Source organism: Corvus brachyrhynchos, unplaced genomic scaffold (assembly GCF_000691975.1).
Source record: "Corvus brachyrhynchos isolate BGI_N302 unplaced genomic scaffold, ASM69197v1 scaffold56, whole genome shotgun sequence".
Classification (NCBI taxonomy): domain Eukaryota; kingdom Metazoa; phylum Chordata; class Aves; order Passeriformes; family Corvidae; genus Corvus; species Corvus brachyrhynchos.
In genome coordinates, this window is record NW_008238664.1 from 2173123 (window position 1) to 2192791 (window position 19669).

Genomic DNA, 19669 nt, shown 5'->3' on the forward strand with positions numbered 1-19669 from the left:
ACTCTTTCATGAAGGGTTTGCATTATAAAGATTAAAAAATACAAAGGCTACATGAATAGTTCCAGTCTCCATCTGGAATGCTAGAATATGGAGGTATAGTGAATCTGTACAACTTGTATGGGAAATCAGGCTGGAATAAACAGATGTTTAATGATGATGTATATAGAGGTGTAATTTCTGACATATGTTTTGCTTTCCCCTGAAGGCAGGATCCAGCCTAGAATTTCCTTCTGGATTAGTCCCAGAAGATGCTGACCTGGAAGAAGGTACAGGTTCCTATCCCTCTGAACCCATGCTGTGCAGTGAAGCTGCTGATGGTGAAATACCCCATTCCTTAGAGATGCTCTACCTTTCTGCTGACTGTACCAGTGCCACTGATGCCTTGATCGTTCTGGTTCATCTTCTCATGATGGAAACAGGCTATGTACCTCAGGTAGGTAGGTGCACCACCAAACAGCAATTTCTGGGTCAGTGTGGGGAAGCTGTGGAATATACAAGATGCATCTGAGGATCTGCTTCTGCCTTTGTATATATCAGTTGGCTGCAGGGGCTGCTGAAGGATCAGCTTCTCTAATTTCCCTGACCAGAAAGTCTTCAGGCTAAAGATAGAGCAGCTTCTAGGTGTGGAAGAAGAGGCCTGTACCTGTGTTTGTTTTGGTCCTCAGCCTCACAGGGACCCAGCTGAACCTCCTGCTCCTGCCTTACACTATTGAGCATGTGCTGATGTGCTTAGATTGTAGCACTTCCCCAAAGTACTGCCTTAAGAGTCAGCGTTGTCTCAGTGCTATCCTGTCAAGTGGTGCCTAATGAGGCCGAGGCCTGCCAAAGCACTGCCTCTAATTCCATATTCAGCTAAGTGTCATGTTTGTCTTTGGTTCTACTAATCTATAGAGGTATCATACTCGAGCACCTATGGCAGTATGTCTGTACGAAGTATGGATTCACTTTTTCCCTTTGCATTTGCATTTTATGTTTACTAATATGTGGCTGAATGTGCAGAAAAAGACTTGGTCTTGGGCAGGTGTTTAGATTCTCGTATTTTTTCTTGCAGTGAGGCTTACTAAGCACATGTGGGTGTCAGGTTGACCAATACCAATTTAATAAATATGCTAAGTTCATTGCATCCCCCTAATTTGAAATACTGTGTAAAGAATACATTTGCCACTGGGGATGAAGTTTGGTTATGTCAGTGAGCAGGCTTGGAGGTAGGAAGGATGATTGCCCTGCAGATTTAAGAGAAAAGAAAGAATCTACTTTTACTTGTGGTTACATTGTATCTGTATCAGTACCTCTGAAATTCCATCTGAGCCTCTTCATGCTGAAATTGAAAGCCAACCTGTTAGTTGACTCAGATTTTCTAACTAACTTCAAACTATGATTCTAAAGCCCTGTCAAATACTGTAAGTTCACAGAAAAGGTACAATAACTTTTTTTTTTTTTTGTGCAGCAAGTTAGTTATGTGGAATTGTCAGAATGTTGGAATGGATGGATGTGTCTCAAAGAAATAGGTGTGAGTGCTCACTGAACGTCCTTTCCTATCAGGACGAAAAATTTACTGAACTTCACTTAGATTTGTTATTAGTTTTGGGGAAAACAGTGTAGAATCAGACATATTCGTAATCACTGTGTCATAATGTGCATTAGGACTGACCTAAGAGTTGAATTGCAAACATCATTCTGCCATTTCCTAACTTCTAATCCTTTTCTCACCCCTCAGCATTGGCACATTGCAGAAGTATGACAGTGTGTTTGTTACCCCTTTGCATTTTTAGGGGATAGAAGCCAAGGCAGTCTCTATGCCAGAGAAATGGAGAGGGAATGGTATTTATAAGCTACAGTACACACATCCCCTTTGTGGAGAAGGTTCTGCTGGTTTGACTTGTGTGCCTCTGGGAGAGCTTATTGCTATTAATGGTAAGTCAGTAATGTCTTTATCCTGGATGCACATTCCTAAGTATCACCATTGTTTAGGAAGAGAAAACTTAAGTGTCCTTTGTGTGCTCTGCTTTGAACTACACCTTTATTACTTGGGTTGCTGAGGTGCAGGAGTTGCCACTTCCTGATGCTGAATACTCTTGGCATTTCTAGTCTCTGTGTTAACTGTTTATTTCCCAATTGTTGTAACAGATTAATCCTTAGGAGATTCACCTGGCCTTTTCATTGCAATATTGTAGAAATATGTTTGTTGTCTAATTTCACAGGAGCTTTGGTACACATTGCCAGACATGAAGGAAGTAGATTTGCATCAGCTACAATGTTTTGGCTTCTTTTATGTTATTTGCAAGACTTACAATTTCAGACTATGTATTACTTCAGTAATGAAGTGGTCTTTGTTGTCTCACTGGATTTTAAATTCTGAAATGTCTTTCTTTCTTATATTTGTAGCAACATTAAAAATCAATGAAGAGATTAAAAGTGTTAAGAGAATCCAGCTATTGCCATCATCCTTTGTTTGCTTTCAGGACCCAGGTATGTCTGAGCTATGATACTCATAGTAGTAAATTGAAAAGTAAAGAAGTGACACAGTGGGTAAGAATATGCTTTAGTAGAGCACCAGATAGGTACAGAATAACAAAAAAGAATAAAAATGTGGTTACCATTTGGGTTAGTCGTAACCTTGTGGTAAGAGGAATTCGGAGTGTAGCCATTTACTCATACTTTGTTATTAGCACAAATTGTATTTCTTGGATTAACAAGGTAAGGAAAGAACCTCTCAAAGCTCAGTTTATCCTTTGGCCCATATGCCTGTTATTTATGAGGTCTTAAGCACATGTGTGTGTGGGAGACAGAGGAGTAGAAACTCCTGCAATTAAAGGAGGCTTTGATTTACAACCCTGGAAGAGACTAGGTCTGGCTTAATTGACAGAGATTTGTGGACTTTAAGCAAAAGGATTACAAACTTGTGTTCCTATCATTACAAGTAAAATTGTACACTGGGTGTTTTGGTGAAGGGTTTTAAAATATAATAGTGTGATTTTATATAGTTTAAGAATGTAGATGGTATAAGAGAGACAACTGTGTGTACGTGACATGAGAAGTTATTGGTCAAGACATAGCTGCATTGCAGTGAGAAGTGCCACAGATGATAGGTCATTAATCTAAAAGTGTCATTTTAAGTATCTATTGGATTAGAAAGTTATAAATTATGATGTAACCCTAAATCTTGTCACTAGTCACCATTACTCGGAGGTGTTGTAAAATCTCACTCCTCGACTGATGCGTTTGTTATTTTAAACAATAAATTCGTGTAGTTGCATAGTCCCATCCCTTAAAGTTATTTTCCTCCGACATGTGAAAGTGCGGGAAACGGACATGTGTGAATCTCTGGGACATCAGTGCTGGGTGATATCCCCTTTCTGCCTGGCAGCTCAGGACTTCAGAAGTTGATGGTACCTCCACTCTTGTTGTGGCACCATAGTTGTTAAATTCTTTTTGTCAGGAAACATGTGCTGACCACATAGGTTTCTCCAGAGTGGCAGGATTAGAGGGAAGACTAAAGTGAGGGAGGAGAGAAGGGCAGATTGATGTAGATCCTTGTGAGCACAGACCTGACCACCCTTACATTCTCAGAAGGATATGAGCTGCTTTATTGGCAGTCCAGGCTGACTCAGTTTCCTATGTTCTGTGTAGTCACTGATGTACAAGTCTAATTGAAAGGCTGTAGAAGAGCTGAGTGCTGAAATGTGTCCAATACACCAGTAAAGTCTCCTGGCTCCTCTTTCTTCAGGGAACAGAAAAGAAAAATACTTCTGTCAGAGAAATGAAGCTTGCAGGCTTTTAGAACATAGGTTTATGTAGGGCAGGAGCTTTGAAATATGACAAAGGAAGCTCTGACACCTTCAGAGTCAGTTTCTTTGCAGAGAACTCAGGTCTCTCCCTTAATTGTGCTTTTTAAGGCCAAAGGGAAAGCTTAACCTGACCATGGAACTGGTCTCTAGTTTGTCAATGATTGACTTGTTGCAGGATAGTTACTCTAGCAGCAGAGCTGCTCCCATCAAGACCACAAGCAGATTGAAGTTGTGCTAATAAGAAAACTGTAATTCTTATGTAATTTTTGCATTATAATCTCTTGAATTTAAGCTTTTTCTCTCCCTTCTTTGATAGAGAAGGTTGCAGGTGTTTACAAAGATCTTCAGAAATTATCCCGTCTCTTTAAAGACCAGCTGGTTTACTCTCTCCTGGCTGCTGCCCGACAAGGTGAGAGAAAATATTTACAATTAGATATGGTACTTAATTTTTGAGGATGGAAGGAAGGGGGTCTATCTAAAGGCTTGAGGGAAAAGTGTTAGAAACAGCTGTTCAGTGATAAGCATATAAAGAGTAAACACAAAGTAATATATACATGGTAAAGAAATTTAGCATTAAAATATTATCTTTAACTCAAAAATATTAATCTTTGTAACTCAGAAAATGTTAATATAATTATGGTTTTAATTTTGATTGCTTTAGTCTCACTTCAGAGATGGAAATGGAGTGGCTGTTTTCCATGCATAACGATGAGGAAATCCTACTACAGTAATTTTGTAGCAATAGTTCTTGAGTTTTGATCTGTTTCTTTGTCAAAACAGAAAAATTTATTTAGCATCATATTTGGAAGTCTGACCTCAGGAGTGGTCTTATTAGGAACTGGTCATTGAGGGCTTGGAGAGGATGGTGGGAAGTAACCCAGTGTTTGTAAAGCAGCAGGAAGCCAAGCTTTGTCTGCATAGTTACTGCCATAAAAGGTCTCAGCTCTGTATTCTGAATTCAGTGGAATTCCCTCTAGACTTCAGTGCATGAAGGTTTTATGCGAGTCATGTGCCCTGTATTTCTGGTTTTTTGCAAGCTCATGAAGTTGGGCAGGTCTTTTTTTTTCTTTACTTATTCCTTAGCTCTGTAGCCTATAAGCACACTTTGGTGTGTGGAATGTTTCTTAGGTGTAGTGCTCAGTATAAAGTGTCATTTGCCCTATTTTGTGCACCTTACAAGTGTAGTTAGAGTTGTAAGAGATCTGTTTTGCAATATCACAGTAGTTGCTCAGAAAAGTGATGTAACTCAGGCATCAAAGGGAGAGGATGTAAGGGAAAGATTATGTTCTTTTTTCTTTTAGGGTCTTTAGAGATAGAACCACTACCTCAGTGGTGTTGAGTTTACTCTATTTTTTCTGAACTTACTTTCTTCTTTCTCTAGCTTTGAACTTACCAGATGTGTTTGGGTTAGTGGTCCTTCCTCTTGAGCTCAAGCTTCGGATTTTCAGACTTCTGGATGTCCGTTCCCTCATCTCTCTCTCTGCTGTTTGCCGTGATCTCTACACAGCTTCCAATGACCAGCTTCTCTGGAGGTTTATGTATCTGCGGGATTTCCGAGGTAATGTCGAGACACTTCTTTTTCTGGTTACATTCCCCTGTTAACAGAGGGATTAGGTCTGACAGGTTTTGATAAGAGGCTCCTCAGGCAACCAATAATGATGTTTAAACACTGTGAGTAAATGCAGTTGTTTGTGATACTAACCAGTACAGCTGGTCAGCAAAAAAAACAGGATGCACAGTTTTCTGCCAAGCAAAATTGTTGGCAATCTTCTGAGCCACTACTGCTGCTCCATGTGGTTCTTCCCATTATGTGGTGCAGGCTTTCCTTGTTTTCATCTGTTTCCTTTGCTACCTTGGTGTATTGGCTACTGCATATTTTAGGAAATGGAAGGGAAGTGCGGTCAGAAGGCAAAGGCAGGGACAATGTTTCTGGGATTTCTCTGTTTAATAACATTTGGAAATGATGCTTTACATTGAATGGGTGTGCAAGTAGATTACCTATTGAATGGACCTGGAGCTTTATATTTTTTAAGATGCATTATCTTTATGAAAAGACATATTGACCCAAAGTGTTTTTTTGTATCTTGGTTATTCTTTGAGTTCTGACAAACTGCAGGTATCTGTGGCACAAGATCTGTTGCTTTTTGTAATTTTTTGCTTCTCTTTGTAGATCCTATTGCAAGGCCTCGTGACACAGACTGGAAAGAAGTAGGTGGCTTTTTTATAGAATTTCTCTGAGATCAATCTTAGTTTGAGAATTAAGTATAGACTTTGGGAGACAGTAACTTTGAGTTAAAGTTTAGCTTCAAAGTGTGGTTTTCTGTGTGTGCATGTTGGTCAGACCAGGTTAAAGGAGCATCAACAAGTTACATGGTGCATGCTCAAATTGTGTGTTAAGAAATCTTCCAAAGATGCTGTGCCTGGTCTTTGGTGGGCAGGGGAATTGCTGCTCTGGGTTTTCAGACTGGTGAGGAGTGCTTTTTTGAAAAGTGCTGTAAAACTGAATGCAGGTGCTGAAGCTGGAACACTTAGCTTCAAAATGCCTTTTTTTCTGTCTGCAGCTATACAAGAAAAAGTTGAAACAGAAGAAGGAGGCCCTGAGATGGAGGCACATGATGCTTCTGCCCCCTATACCTCATCCAATCCCCTTTCATCCCAACCCATTCTATCCTAATCCCTTTCCACCCAACCCATTCCCATCAAATCCAATCTATCCCCCAATGATCATTGGGGGAGAATATGATGAGAGACCAACGCTTCCATATGTTGGAGACCCAATTAACTCACTCATTCCTGGCCAGGGAGAAGCACCAGGTCAGTTTCCTCCATTCAGACCACATTTTGACCCAATTGGCTCCCTGCCTGGAGCAAACCCCACGCTTCCAGGACGAGTTGGTCCCAGTGACAGGTTTTCACCTCGACCCAGCCGGGGCCGCCCCATGGACATTCGCCGTGCATTCATTTGATCGCTGCTTTTTCCTGCAGGGAGTTTTGTAGTTGCTGAGCTTGCTTTCTAGCTGATTGCAAATCCCAGGCACTAACATCTGCCTTCAGATTGTCTCAAGAACATGTGTGCATGGTAATGTCCCAACTACAGAGGCTGGGTTTGTTTTGTGCTCTGGTAGTGCTGTACCACCTGGCACTTAAGGTCTGTTCCTCACAGAGCTACGACTTAGAGCAGTTTGTTCTGCTTCCCCCCCTCCTTGCCCTTAATCGTCTGTGAAGTGCTACTTAGAGACCAGGATACTGGCCAAATCCTTACTGCATCAGATAAAGAGCACTTTAAATACTAACTCTCTACTTGTCTGTCTTATTTGAAGAGTTTTACTAAATTGCCAGGATGAAAGGTTTTGTTTAAAATCTACCCAACTCAGTAATAGTCTTTATTAACAAAAAAGTTACCGTGTACCACATAGAACAGGATACTGCCACTTATGGTAGATGTGTGTTCATGGAAAGTTTTAAAGGAGTTGTTTCCTTTTTCCTTTATTAGGTAAAAAGCGTTTTTGTATTGTTACTTAATGCACAAAGAACACAGCAAAGGGATTTTCTTTATAATGGAAATATTAGAACACAAGTAAATTCATTTTACAAACTACTGAGTAAAGTCATGCTACGGTGCAACTCAGAAGTCTAAGCAGAAGCAGAGCAATTTTACAAAGAATCAGCAGCAAAACTTTTGACTTTCTCCTTGACTTTACAAATAAGGATCTGTAGTACATGACTGCATTTACTCTGTTTGAACTAAAAGTGGTGTGAAAATGCATCTTTTCTCCCTCTCTGACTTACTTAAAGAATTAAATAGGCTGACCTGGTTGCAGTGGAAATGGGATTACAACAACATGAGAAGCAGAATGAATTCTGACTTCAGTAAATTCTGTTTAATTCCATTACTTAAGTATCAGATTATATCTTGCCAAAAGGAAATGTGTTGTAGCATGTTACAAGCACCTTTCAAGTGTTGTCTTATTAACTATTGAGCAGCTAACAAGACCACTGTTGAAGTCTCCTCATGAGACCTGCAGGCTGATGCTGGAGCTCAGTTAAAGGAAGACTGGAATGACTAAACTTTGCTAGAACTTTTAATTTCTTATGTATTTTTTAAGATGATTGATCTAATTGTTTCTATAAATGTAAATGGTACTGATGACTGTTGTGACAACTGATATTATTTTCTAAAACTTTTTTGAAATTCCACCTGGAAATGGAATGACATTTCCTGTTAAATACAAGCTATTTAATCAGTAAAACTTATGTGCTTTTTCAGGTGATATTTCAGTGGTTCATCTTGTTTTGTATAAAATCAGCTGACTTCAGTAAGGTCAGGAAGTTTTGCCAGTGGAAGTAAAATATAATACTTTATTTTGCTGTCAAAAGTTGTATTGCTTCTTTCTTCCCTTTTCTACTTCACAGCAATAGTTTTCCTTCACTACCAAGATTAGCCTTAACTTTTAACATTTGCCTTCAGTGGTTGAATTGCTTTGTTCCAAAAGAATTTTCACAAGTGAAATGTATAGTCAGACCTCTTAGAGTTTACAGCAATTCTTTATATTCCACTGATTGTAAAAAAGGGAAATCTACACTGCACTTGTCTTGCATAATTTTGTCCTTGTGATTAGTGCTTCAGCAATGCATAATGTTCAGATAAGATTATAGAGCTTTAACTGATAAAATAATTCATGAAATATCCTTTTCCTTTTTTCCCCAAGCTATTTCTGGGAACAGTGATCACATAATGCATGTGAGAAGTTAATTTTGTGGTGGCAGTGGTACTCACATTGCCAATGCCTCCATGACAGTCACGTGGTTTGCCCTGCTGACAAGCTGTGTGCTGCTCTGGAATTGGTCCCTTTTTGCCGTGAAGACAATCACAAAGTGACCTGAAGATATTCCTTCCTTTTTTGTTGTCCTTCACATTGTAGTAAAGGTATCGTGAGCCAAAGATTAAGGAACCTGACTTAGCTGGAACTGTAAAGTTCCTTAAAGAGGAGTTCCTGTTATTCATAAAACAGGGTATAAAGTGAGTATCTCAGGACCAACAGTATAAAATTAGAAGACAAAACGTAGGAAATACTTGAAAACTAGCTGCTTGCTTTGTTTATTTGCCTAAGTCAAGTGTATTTGTCATTGCTGTTGCAAACTGCAAGAGAGAAAACACAAAAGATGAAATGCCTGAAGATGAGCATTCCTTACCTGTGCTGTTCATCAGTATGCAGCACTGTAAAGATTGCTACTAAGTCACTTGGAAATAAGGAACTATTATCCTTGGCTTTTCTGTGTATTGTTTTATCTTATTCATGAAACTTTAAGCTAACCAGATGAAGCAACTGAGCCGTACACAAGGTGTGGGGTCTCGCGTACCTGCTTGTGACTAGTGGAAGATGGTAAAATACCACTGCATTTACAAGTAGGACTGCTGTTCTTTTGGACCTTAGCTTGCCTGGGAAGGTGTGTTCCATTCCTCTTGAAATACCACACCTAGCTATGACAAGAAAGTCAAGGTGTTCCTCAGTTTGTAGCTAAAGAGCGAAATGTAAACTAATTTTCCAGGTGGTGGATACAATTGGGTGTCGTAGCTGTGTCCGAGCTACTGAATGGGGTGAATCCAAACACACAAACCTACTCATGTTTCCTGGCTTCCATGCAAAGAAAATTAAAGCAAATAGGACAAAAGAAGCTCTGGCCAGGTGCTTAGTTTTCACATCTGTGTGAGAAAGATCCCAAGGTGTGCTGTGGGACATGTGTGCCCTGTGATTTAAATGTAGCTTCTCTCTACCAATTTTTCTGTTGTTTTCTTACTGCCCCTGCTGTTATATTTAGGTACCTAAATGCCTCTTGGGTATACCTTAGCTTCCCATTCAAAAGGAAAATACCCCTTGTATTCCCTCTTTTGTTTAGAGTGTAGGGGTTTTGGCGTAGAAAGCCAGCATCAAAGGCGATAACTTGAATATGGGCTGATGCATTTGTGAATCTTGTGCTAGCCACAACATCTAGTATGTGAGCATCGTAGCTGTAGACTTGAAGTGTACTGTTGGGACAGTTACAGGACACAACATCGATTTTCATCATTCTAACTTTGGAAATCAATTCTGTGTTTTAAAGCACTTCTGTGAATAGAACTGAAGGTGCTTTTTCAGGAAGTAGGACTAAATAAATTAATCTGAGAGTGCCTGTTGTTTGTACTTGATGCTGCAACTTAAAGCCAGGAGGAGGGGAGATGCAATGCTGTTTGCTTGTCCCTTGAAAGATGACAGCTGGGAGCTATAGGCAGATGAAGAGATTGAGTCACTGCTGGGTATCAAAGCTGACAGTGCTCTCCTGTTCCTGTGGTCTGTCAGAGGACAGCCCTGCTGTGTTCAAATGCAGCTTCAGCAAATGACCCAGCTGTTACACTTCCAGCGATGGACTGCTGTTGATTTATGGGGTCATGTCGTACTAGTCACCATTCCTTTTTTGTATATGTTGTGTTGGTAAGGGAGTTGTAGAGTTTCAGGGGATAAAGCAATTGAGGATTCTTGCAGTAAACTTTCATTTCTGTCTCTGCATCTCTGGTGACCATTTAGTAGGGGAAGGCATAAACCATGCTGAGGGAAGTGTTACAGAAGGAAATCCTCTCCTGCCAGGGTTGTATTACCTCTTTTCCATATATGTGAAGCATGTTAATCTGCTATTCTTGCCAGTGGGACAGTGCTTGCTCAAGGCCATTTCTCACTCTTTTATTGCTCCTGGAGACTGCAAAAGAGCAGGGACTGTGTTTTTTTTTCTCAGATGATATATATTTATGATGCTACATTGTAAACTGCATGTCAAACCCTGAAGGACAGCACAGAACTGAGAAAAAAAAAACCCAACAAACCCGAAACAGAAGACAAACCATCAGAGAGTAAGGTGGTTCTGTAATACTGAACTTGAGGTATAAATCATTGATCCAGATGAGTCTCTTGAGGACTTCCAATCTGGAAAAGCTATGCTGTTACTTGCCATTATATGTGCAAAGGCCTGCTCAGGGGTAGGTCATACAAGGTCCAGATGACTTCATTGGATTTAGATGTTCATTACAGGTACTATGCAGGAAGGATTTCCTAGTTTGGCTTTATTCCCACCAGTGAATCATGAGATCCAAGATGGCAAATGCAGCTGTTGCTTTTGCTGCTTTGGGGATCTCCTTGTTTAAGTGGCAGCAAAGATCTGGGCCATTGGCTCAAATATTTTTTTAACTTACTGACCTCCCTGGGCATTCCTAAGTATCATCACGGTGACATTGCCAAGGGAAGCACAAAGTCAAGTCTGGCCTCAAAGCTGTATGTTGAGGTGGGATGAGGACTGGAACCTGCATTAAATGTGTTACAAACAGACCTCCCAGGGGTAGGCTCTCAGCTGGTATAAATAGCTATAAATACGTGGATTTATCCAGGGTGAGTTTTTACAATCATGGATGTAGTTTGTGTGGGTTTTGTCGTGTCCCAGTTCCAGTATATGTACACAGACACAGCTTCGTTCAGTGCTGCAGGCTTAGAGGAAAAGCACACCAGCAAAATCCATCTCTGTCTTCTCTGGAAGGATAATTCTTGGGAGTGGTCAGGGAGAACTAATACTGATTGTTACCTGCTTGGGACAATCCCAAAGGTGCCCTCCTGTGGCTTGGTGTCTCTGGATGCACCCAGGTCATCGTACTTGTAAAGCATAATTTTCCAATTCTGTTTCAGGTTTGTCACCTTGCATTCATTTTGCATTCACCCCAGCAAAGTCAGTGGGAATTCAAGGCAGGAGACAGGATTTCACTCCTGTCCATTCAGTATTATGGAACACTCAGCACACAGCTATGTGCACTTCATCAGCTCTGCTATTAATTAAGCATGTTCCTGAGGGACATACACAGCCAGATGTGACCAAGTCACCAAAGCACTTGGAGTTTAGCTGGGTTTTGTCTGGAATTCGTGTGAACTGTGAATGTGAACTCATGTTTTCAGAGGCAGGGGAAGAAGTTTTTTGTGTGGAAGACCCACTTCTTAGGTTATTTTTGAACTGAGGCTACTGGGTTAGAACATGACATTTTTCTCTTAGTACTTGGGAATCACACACAGGGGACATAAAGGCAAGGCATGAAACAGAGATGTTTTATCTGCTATGAGCAGAGTGATCTGGAACAAACTAGCAGTCCATCTGGCTGACCTGCTCGTGTGATCTTTGGTGCTTACTGATGCCTGGTACCATATTTATCGTGAACATCGTTTTTCTCTGAAAAGTGACTTTTTATGAAGTTGGTACCATGAAATTCCACACTTCACTGGATTTCCATGCTCAGGCATGCTCACTTTGTTGGTCAATGGATACTTATTCTTGACTCTACCTTTGCACATGTGTTTCTGAAAGAAGCCTTATTTTTTTTTAGCTTAACCTTAACAATAATTCAGTAATTGGAAGTTAACAATTGTATTGACTATATACAAATCAAAATAAAACCCAGTTTGCACTGTCATAACTGTTTTGACTCCACAGGGGTTAACAAGAGTAAAATTTGCTTTACAACTCAGTCATTTGAACAGATGTGATTCTGATTATGCACAAAACCCAATGAAATAGTGACACTTTTATACAGTCACTTCTCAGACGGTTATTCGAATATTTTCTTTGTATTAAAATGACTATAGTTTTCTAAATTCCCTTTACCCAGGTGTTAGTTGTAAATCGCTGGGTTCACTGAGTATATTCCAGGATGACATCAGGTATGACATAATGTAGAGTGAGGGCTGACAAAAGCACAGATCCAGCTGCAGGGACTGTTAATCAGAAAACAGGCTAGCAAATGATTTCCTCAGGTTGCGGATGGTCTCAGCTTTTGCTTCATCTTCAGTGGCATTTCCTCGCTGAGATGACTCAGATATGCTGAAGCTGTTTGTCAGGGACTGCGATTTGCTGAAAGGGAAAACAGTTCAGACTCAGCAGGAGAAGATGGGAATTGAAAGCTGGTTACTCATGCTTTGTGTTTCATCACACAAATTCAAGGATAAAAGGAAAGGTTGGTATGGAAAATCTCCTTGTGCTAAGACATCCAGGAATGGGGGAGGTGGGACAGAATGGGGCATGGGCAAGTGGCTTAGTCCAAATTGGTGTGTGTTACTGAAAACATCTGCCTAGAAGTATGCAGTTGCCATTTGGTGAGGCTGTTGTGGGAAACCCGTAAGTAATTTCCCTGCCAATACAGAAGACGGCCTCGAAACATCTGATATGTTCTTCATGTCAGCTCAGGGTGCTTTTTGGACAGCCTTTTTCTAATATCTACAGATCCTAGCAGTTTGTCAGAGCACTTACTTCAGGTGTGGGTGTGGGGTGGTTTGCTGCTTGGACATTTCCGTGGGGCTCGGCTGGCTGGGAGCCCGGCCTTGGGCAGGAGGCCTGGGCTGCTGTGGAGGGAACGCGCCTGCCTTGGAGGCCTGGACTGGAGAGGACCCAGCTGCTGATCGGACTTGCTGTGGAGATCCAGGTGACCTTTGCTGCTGAGGGGAAGTGGACTGGGGACTCTGGGGCTGCTGTCCTTGAGGAGAGAGCCGCTGCTGCGGGGGGGGGTTTGTTCGTGGAGGCTGAGATGCTTGTGGCTGGCGTGGTCCGCCTGAAAGGGACATGTGAGATAAATGTGAGGAAGTGCATGTGGTGGGCAACAAGCACAGAACATCTCTACAGAAGGACAGGTTTTGCTAAGAGGAGAGACTCTTCAGAGTAACTTCATGGAGAAGAATAAGGCAAACCCTCTTTTACAGACCTAAAATTGGTGTCATGCCCTCTTCTCTAGAGCTGTCCATTTCTCTACCTTCTTCAGCACTGAAGAAGTCCCTCCTCTCTCCCCAAAGGGAATCACTTCAACCTGCCTTACCCTTCATGTATCTGGTATTTCTTATCCTTGGTGAGCGCTTCCTGCTTGGGGAAGGAAGAGTCACTGGAGAACCAGCTCTGTGGGAAATGTAAGCTGACCCTGCTGGTTTAGTAAGGGACCCCAGTGGTCCCTTCACGGGCCCAGCAGTTTGATGTGAGGGACTCCATCCTATCACATACCTCTGTTCCAGAACCATCACCAGGTGGCTTCAGCTGCTTTGGTAGCAGACTCTCAGAACTGAAGAGGATGTGGAAAACAATTGGATGTGACATGAGAAATTGCTGGACATGACAGATAATACTGTGAGAACCTGACAAAAGTTGCAGGTAGTGTTGTGAGGGCTGTCTGGATTTCACAGGTGGTCCGGGGAGTTATGTGAGAAAAAGCTTTACTGAGAATTGAACGGGAGTACTGGAGACAGATGGGGAGTACTACCCTGCAAGGCCAACAGCTCATATCGACAGTATGGAATGCCAAGATTACATACATGTGTTTGGTATCAGAAATGCTAATTTTGGATGCAGCAAAACTGTGACCAATGAGAAAAAGATAATTAGAGGAGGGTGTTAATTTGGTAGAAGGTTGAAATGGAGAAAGGAAGGGAAGGTGGCAAAAATGAGGGTCTAATCAGTTATGTGAATTCAATGTTTGGTGTGACCTGGCTACCCACCCACGGGGTAGCCCTATGCTTCAGTGTACATCAGGACAATAAGCCAAACCTGTTGTTCTGACCAAGCCATGTAAGTCAAACCTGCTTCTGCTGTCAGGGGGAGCTGGGTATGTGCTCTTGCTGACATGGGAACTCCTGGACAGATGGATCAAGGATCCTGGCATTGCAACACTGGTGTCTGTTCCGAGCCTGACAACACTAGCATCTTCCCATCACTTCTTAACACTTGCAGCCACCACAGCTTTGTGCAAACACAATATACTCTGAGCCCAGAATCCTGCTCCAGTGCCAGTTCAAGTGGCCTTGTTTGGCTGGGCCAAGTTGTACCAGGGGTATCAACTGGATCTATATCAAATTATCATCCCACTTTCTGAGCTGCTGTGGGATATGACAGTATCTGCTTTAATAGTACACTGAATTTGCTGCCTGCTTGTCAGTGAATTGGAAAATGAGCAAAACCTTTATCCTGATTCCTTTTATTTGGAAGGCAAACTGATAAGACTCAGAGTTATCACTGTCATGGGACTCAGAGAACTGTACCTTGTGGAGGAGGCCGTGGTTGTGACAGTTGTCCAAGCGGAGGTCCAGTCTGAGATTTCATTGACACAGGCTGAACTTGTGGAGGCTGGAGGAAAAAAAGCCAATCCAGTTAATACAGAGTCCCCAAAGAGAAGCCCTGAGGTAATACAGGAACTGTAGAGTCATGAAGTGTTCCTTAAATACACACTCACACACATGCAGCATCTGGCTGGTAAAATCTCATGGGACCGTAATGGAGAGGTGAGTAATAAAGAGCATAGAAGTTGTTTGCTCACAGGGAATAACAATGAAGTTACAGTTTAGAATGTTTTTTAGGCAGTCAGGAATTACCAAATGTATCTGGCCTGAGGGGTTCTCTTAGTCCCATCTCCCATTTTGGACAGTTGCCAGCACCAGATGTTCCAAAGGAAGGAGGGATGAACCATGGAAATGTCTATGGAGTAATCATCTCTGTACCCTAAGGGGTCTCCTCTTGATTGCTAATAAGCAAGGGCCAGCTTCAGTCCTGAAACATGAAGCTTATTATCTGCTCCACAAAATCTTTGCAACAGTTCCAGATATTTTATTTAGATATTTACATCCAGACCCTTTGAGTCTTGCTCAGCTTTCAGCCTCACTGTCTTTCCCATTTCTTGTCTCCATTGCTTTGTTCTGAGTTTTGAGATTAGTTCTCACAACCTGCCCATGCTAGGCCATTCATTATTTTGTAAACCTTCATTGCCCTCTCTCTCATTCACCTCCTTTGTAAAGCCAATAGACTTTAGAATCCCTCCAGTCCCTGCATGGGAATATTTCCAAGCCCCTAATTGTTTTCATCACCAACTTCTCTTTCCCAGCTTTGTAATTCCTCCTGCAGATGCCAGAGATGGGTCTGCTTACATTTTTCCAGATGAAGCAATATCTGGGTTCTCTGTATACATTGCCAGTTCATTTTTCCTGCATCCTAATTTCCTGCTTTTCCCTTGTCAACACAACCATAGGCTGAGCAATGGTTTTCATTAGCCTGTATGTGACAAAGTATTTCTCAAGGGAATGGCTGGTGCCACTTGAAAGTTCTGCACATTGTTTATGCTGTCTCTCTACCCCCAGCTTAGCTTATCCTTCAGTCTTCCATATAGAGTCTCATTTGCTGTTGTGGTGACTGAACATACATAGCTCTGTCAGATGTTCTTCACTGCCATCCCTGGTCCTGACTAATGCAAATAATTTGGTGCCATCTGCTCTTTCTTCTCTCTTGCTGTTTAGTCTTTTTGACAGATATTTTAATAAACAGATTAAGCAACACAGAACTGCTGCGCAAAGGGCTGGTCCAAAATTAACAAAAGCCTGAGTAAACCTATTGCAAAATTGTTTACGAAAACAGGGGAAGCTGAAGACAGATAGGCTGGTACATGCTGGATTATTTACATGGAGAACATAATGATAAAAGGGTCTTCAAGGCTCCTGAAAGGTCAGGAGAATGAGCTAAGTGATTCTGGAAGTGGGAAGAAATGTTTCATAGTTGTAAACATTGAAATTAGTTTCAATTGACTAACAAAGATGTGATGAAGTTGCCCGTCCGTTTTTTGCACAATTTGTCTGGGACTTGCAAATGGACAGGAAGGAAAATCTGGGAATTTTCCATTCATGGCTTCTAGCCCTACATAGCTTGGGAACTAAACCTTGCCTTGGTGTTGATGGAAATATATTGTCTGAATGCTGTGAGACATCCTGACTAGACCAGCCAAAGAAAGGGAATTGGATCTCATATTCACCTCCACAGACTTTCCTTACAGTCAACCAAGGCATCTCAGAGATAAAGGCAAAACAGAGTTTTGAGGCTGAGAGATGAAGGGGTGAGGACCAGCCCAAGGTCTTCTGCCTTTGGAAGAGACACAGTGAAGGGAAAGTCTGGTGGTGGGTCAGAGAAGCGAGGGAAGAACCTCAGTGTAACCACGAAACTGGGTTTCACGTTGAAGGCATGAAAGCAAATTTGTCATTAACATCCTGTCCTGGGCTCAACCAACCCATTTATCAACACAGCCAGGCTCAGTAGCCTTGAAGCCTCTGCTAACTGTGTGCAAGAATTAAAATCTCATATCTATGTCTTTATCTGAGGTAAGCTTCTGCTACACAATAAAGCTTTACCCTTTAGCCCCTCCATGCTTTCTTTCATAGCTTGTCTGTTACCTTGCCTAAGGCTTTTTGACTAGCTACGTCATTTTGACTGATTGCCTGTTACCTACCACTTCATGAAAGAATTTCCAAAGAAATGAAAGGAAAAGAATCGAAAGGAAATTATTGGGGCATTTTTCTTTCCTTGCAAAAAAATAATGTGGTAAATGCCCTTAGCTGTGGTTTCTGATGATTTATTTAATCTTCTGTACTCTTCTTTAAATTATCATTTGAGATAATTCATAAAGTCTATGACTTACTCGGCTAAATTTTTCTACATTACTCTTACAGCTTTCAAACCACATATTTTGTATTTGTTGTACACCAATCCTCTGGAGCAGTGACTATTTCTAATGATTTTGCACAGTTTTTTTTGACAGCTTAGTCACTTCCCAAAATCAGTTCATTGGATGTAGCCATCTGGAGTTGGGAGCTTAATAATTTTTTTAAAATATCAGTCATCGCTGACTTAATGACTGTTTTTGTTCTTTTCTGTGTCATTCTGATCAGGGAGAAGTGTTACAAGGTAAAGCAGTTCCCCACTTTCAGCAATTACATTTTGTAGAGTCAAAACACTGTCCCTGTTGTCTTCTTTTCCTCCCTTAATTCTGGATGATCCATAGAGCCCACCAATTGTTTGGTAGCTAGTTCCATTTTCTGATGAACTCAAAGAACTTGTTTCATTCTTTCCTCTATCTGCTCCTCAAAATTAATTTCTGTCCTTTTTACATTTCATTTTATTATTCGTATGATGCTACATAAAGGTCTTCTTAAATGTCAGATTTCCAAATTTGAAAGGTTTTTTTTTCACCCTGTTTGTCTTGAATGTCCTTTCTGTAATTTAACTCCAGAAGTTTATTTCTCACATTCTTGGTTCAGGAGCAGATCAGAAATGTATATATGCATTCTGGAAAACAGTGGTCTCTCAGATAACATCTATACAGTTTTACTGCTAGGGAGTTGATTAATTTTCTCACTGCTTGTGTCATACCCTTACTTTTTGATATCACATTTGTCCCTTGGACATCTAATGGTACACACTCACTTTCTGAATTTGTACCTGGATGTTTCTTAAGGCAAAGTCAAGATGTTTTTACCTCCCTCTGAATTGCTGTCCCACTGTGGTATTTGACTTGCTTCTTGATAGCTGAAGTCCCACATTGTTGTGACTTGTTACTTTTCCATCTCTGTCAATTCTGTGCACTCAGTTTCATAATTTCTCAGTTTTTCTCGGCCCAGAGACTAGTATAGAGAGGTCCAATAATACATACAGGTGTTCTATTCATACCCATAGGATATCCAAGGATTTATATTTCTATGTTTTCAGTACTGCCGTCTTTGTATTCAGAATTGCTCTTTGTATTCCTTCTGTGGAAGTCTTCTCCTATAGCTCTAGTTCTGCATCTCACCAGCCTCATATTTAATTATTTCTCTCTGGACACTTCTAACTATTATAACATTATGTTAGTAATGTAGCATGTGCAATTTTTTTTATGTTTGTGGAACCAAGCTCTCTCTCTCTGTATAGTAAAACTCTAGTTAACGTGTTTGTGGGTTTAGTTTTCTTGATTATATATACAGGTATTTCTAGGTTGTATTCCCAATGCAGAATCTTTTTCTTATTTGACTCTTCTATTTGACATAGTATCCCTTCAAGATTTGTTTTATTCTTGCTTTGGCCCTAATTTAGGTCAGCTGTAATCCAATCCAATCCTGTACCAGTGTATTGCAGACATGGAAAACAGACACATCTATTCATGTTCTCAGTTTCTGCTGGCTTGCCCTTTGCTCTTAGTTCATGCAATATATCTTGGCTATTTTAGATGGTAGTTCTTGATTCCACTTTGTAAATGCTATCTCTTCTGTATCACTTTCCCTGCCTCAAAGCATTTTCAGTGTCTATTAAAAGTTTTACTCCTTAACTCTAGCTAAAACTTGGAGTACCCAAATACACTTCTCCGAATACCCTTCATGCTGGGACCTGGTTTAGCAGGAGTGGATTGTCATATGACAAAGGCAGAGCACCATAAAGTGCCTTCTCCCATTTTTTTGTCTCAAGTGGAAATGAAAATTGTACCAGTGTGTTGCAATCAGTTTTGTTCCTCAACCTTTTTACTCTCTTGTATCTTCTGTTGTACAGATTTGTTGTCCTCAAATCTTCACACTTGGCTCCCTGTTAGATACTGAAAGAGGTGTAGCAAGTACACCTGGATACTCAGGTTTTGTTCTGGGGTGTTTAATTTACACAGAACTGCCCCTGGGAAATGTGGCAGTACGATTAGATGCATTTGATACTCAAAATGGATGTACACAAGAAGAACTAAGGAGTCAGTTTAAATCCAAAATACATGAGTTCAGCCTTAGTAAAGCCTCCCCCTGATGAAGGCGGCAAAGGACATCTCTGAAGAAAAAATGGCCGTAAGGAATGGAACAAGTCTTGCTGGAGATTCCCACTTTCTGTTCTCAAAAGGAGAACAGAGAAGTAAAAACTGGAATGAAACCTATCCTGAGGGATGTTGTTAGACAGAAATGAAGTTGGGCATTAGAAGAACCTCTAAAAATGCCTGTCTTCAATGTGAATTTAGAAAATCAGAATGTCTAGATGCATGGACATGCTACTGGTGTGATGTCACATTTATCTGGAAG

At 41.0% G+C, this 19669-nt stretch overlaps 2 protein-coding genes across 3 annotated transcripts in view; one reads left to right on the forward strand and one right to left on the reverse strand.

The window, feature by feature from the left end:
* FBXO7 (F-box protein 7) overlaps nucleotides 1-8164 on the forward strand; it is a gene marked incomplete at its 5' end in the record, with an annotated part of 9230 nt that extends 1066 nt beyond the window's left edge. The window contains 7 exons of the mRNA XM_017737729.1: nucleotides 206-433; nucleotides 1773-1914; nucleotides 2386-2469; nucleotides 4105-4197; nucleotides 5170-5346; nucleotides 5959-5996; nucleotides 6350-8164. Coding sequence (XP_017593218.1) covers nucleotides 206-433; nucleotides 1773-1914; nucleotides 2386-2469; nucleotides 4105-4197; nucleotides 5170-5346; nucleotides 5959-5996; nucleotides 6350-6754 — 1167 coding nt within the window. The remainder of the gene's footprint in view (nucleotides 1-205; nucleotides 434-1772; nucleotides 1915-2385; nucleotides 2470-4104; nucleotides 4198-5169; nucleotides 5347-5958; nucleotides 5997-6349) is intronic.
* Nucleotides 7918-19669, reverse strand: part of SYN3 (synapsin III) — a 190346-nt gene continuing 178594 nt past the window's right edge. For both annotated transcript variants that reach the window (XM_008636394.2, XM_017737803.1), the window contains 3 exons: nucleotides 14870-14954; nucleotides 13101-13398; nucleotides 7918-12704 (listed from right to left, as the gene is read on the reverse strand). In XM_008636394.2, the coding sequence (XP_008634616.1) occupies nucleotides 12572-12704; nucleotides 13101-13398; nucleotides 14870-14954 (516 nt within the window). In that variant the 3' untranslated portion in view covers nucleotides 7918-12571. The remainder of the gene's footprint in view (nucleotides 12705-13100; nucleotides 13399-14869; nucleotides 14955-19669) is intronic.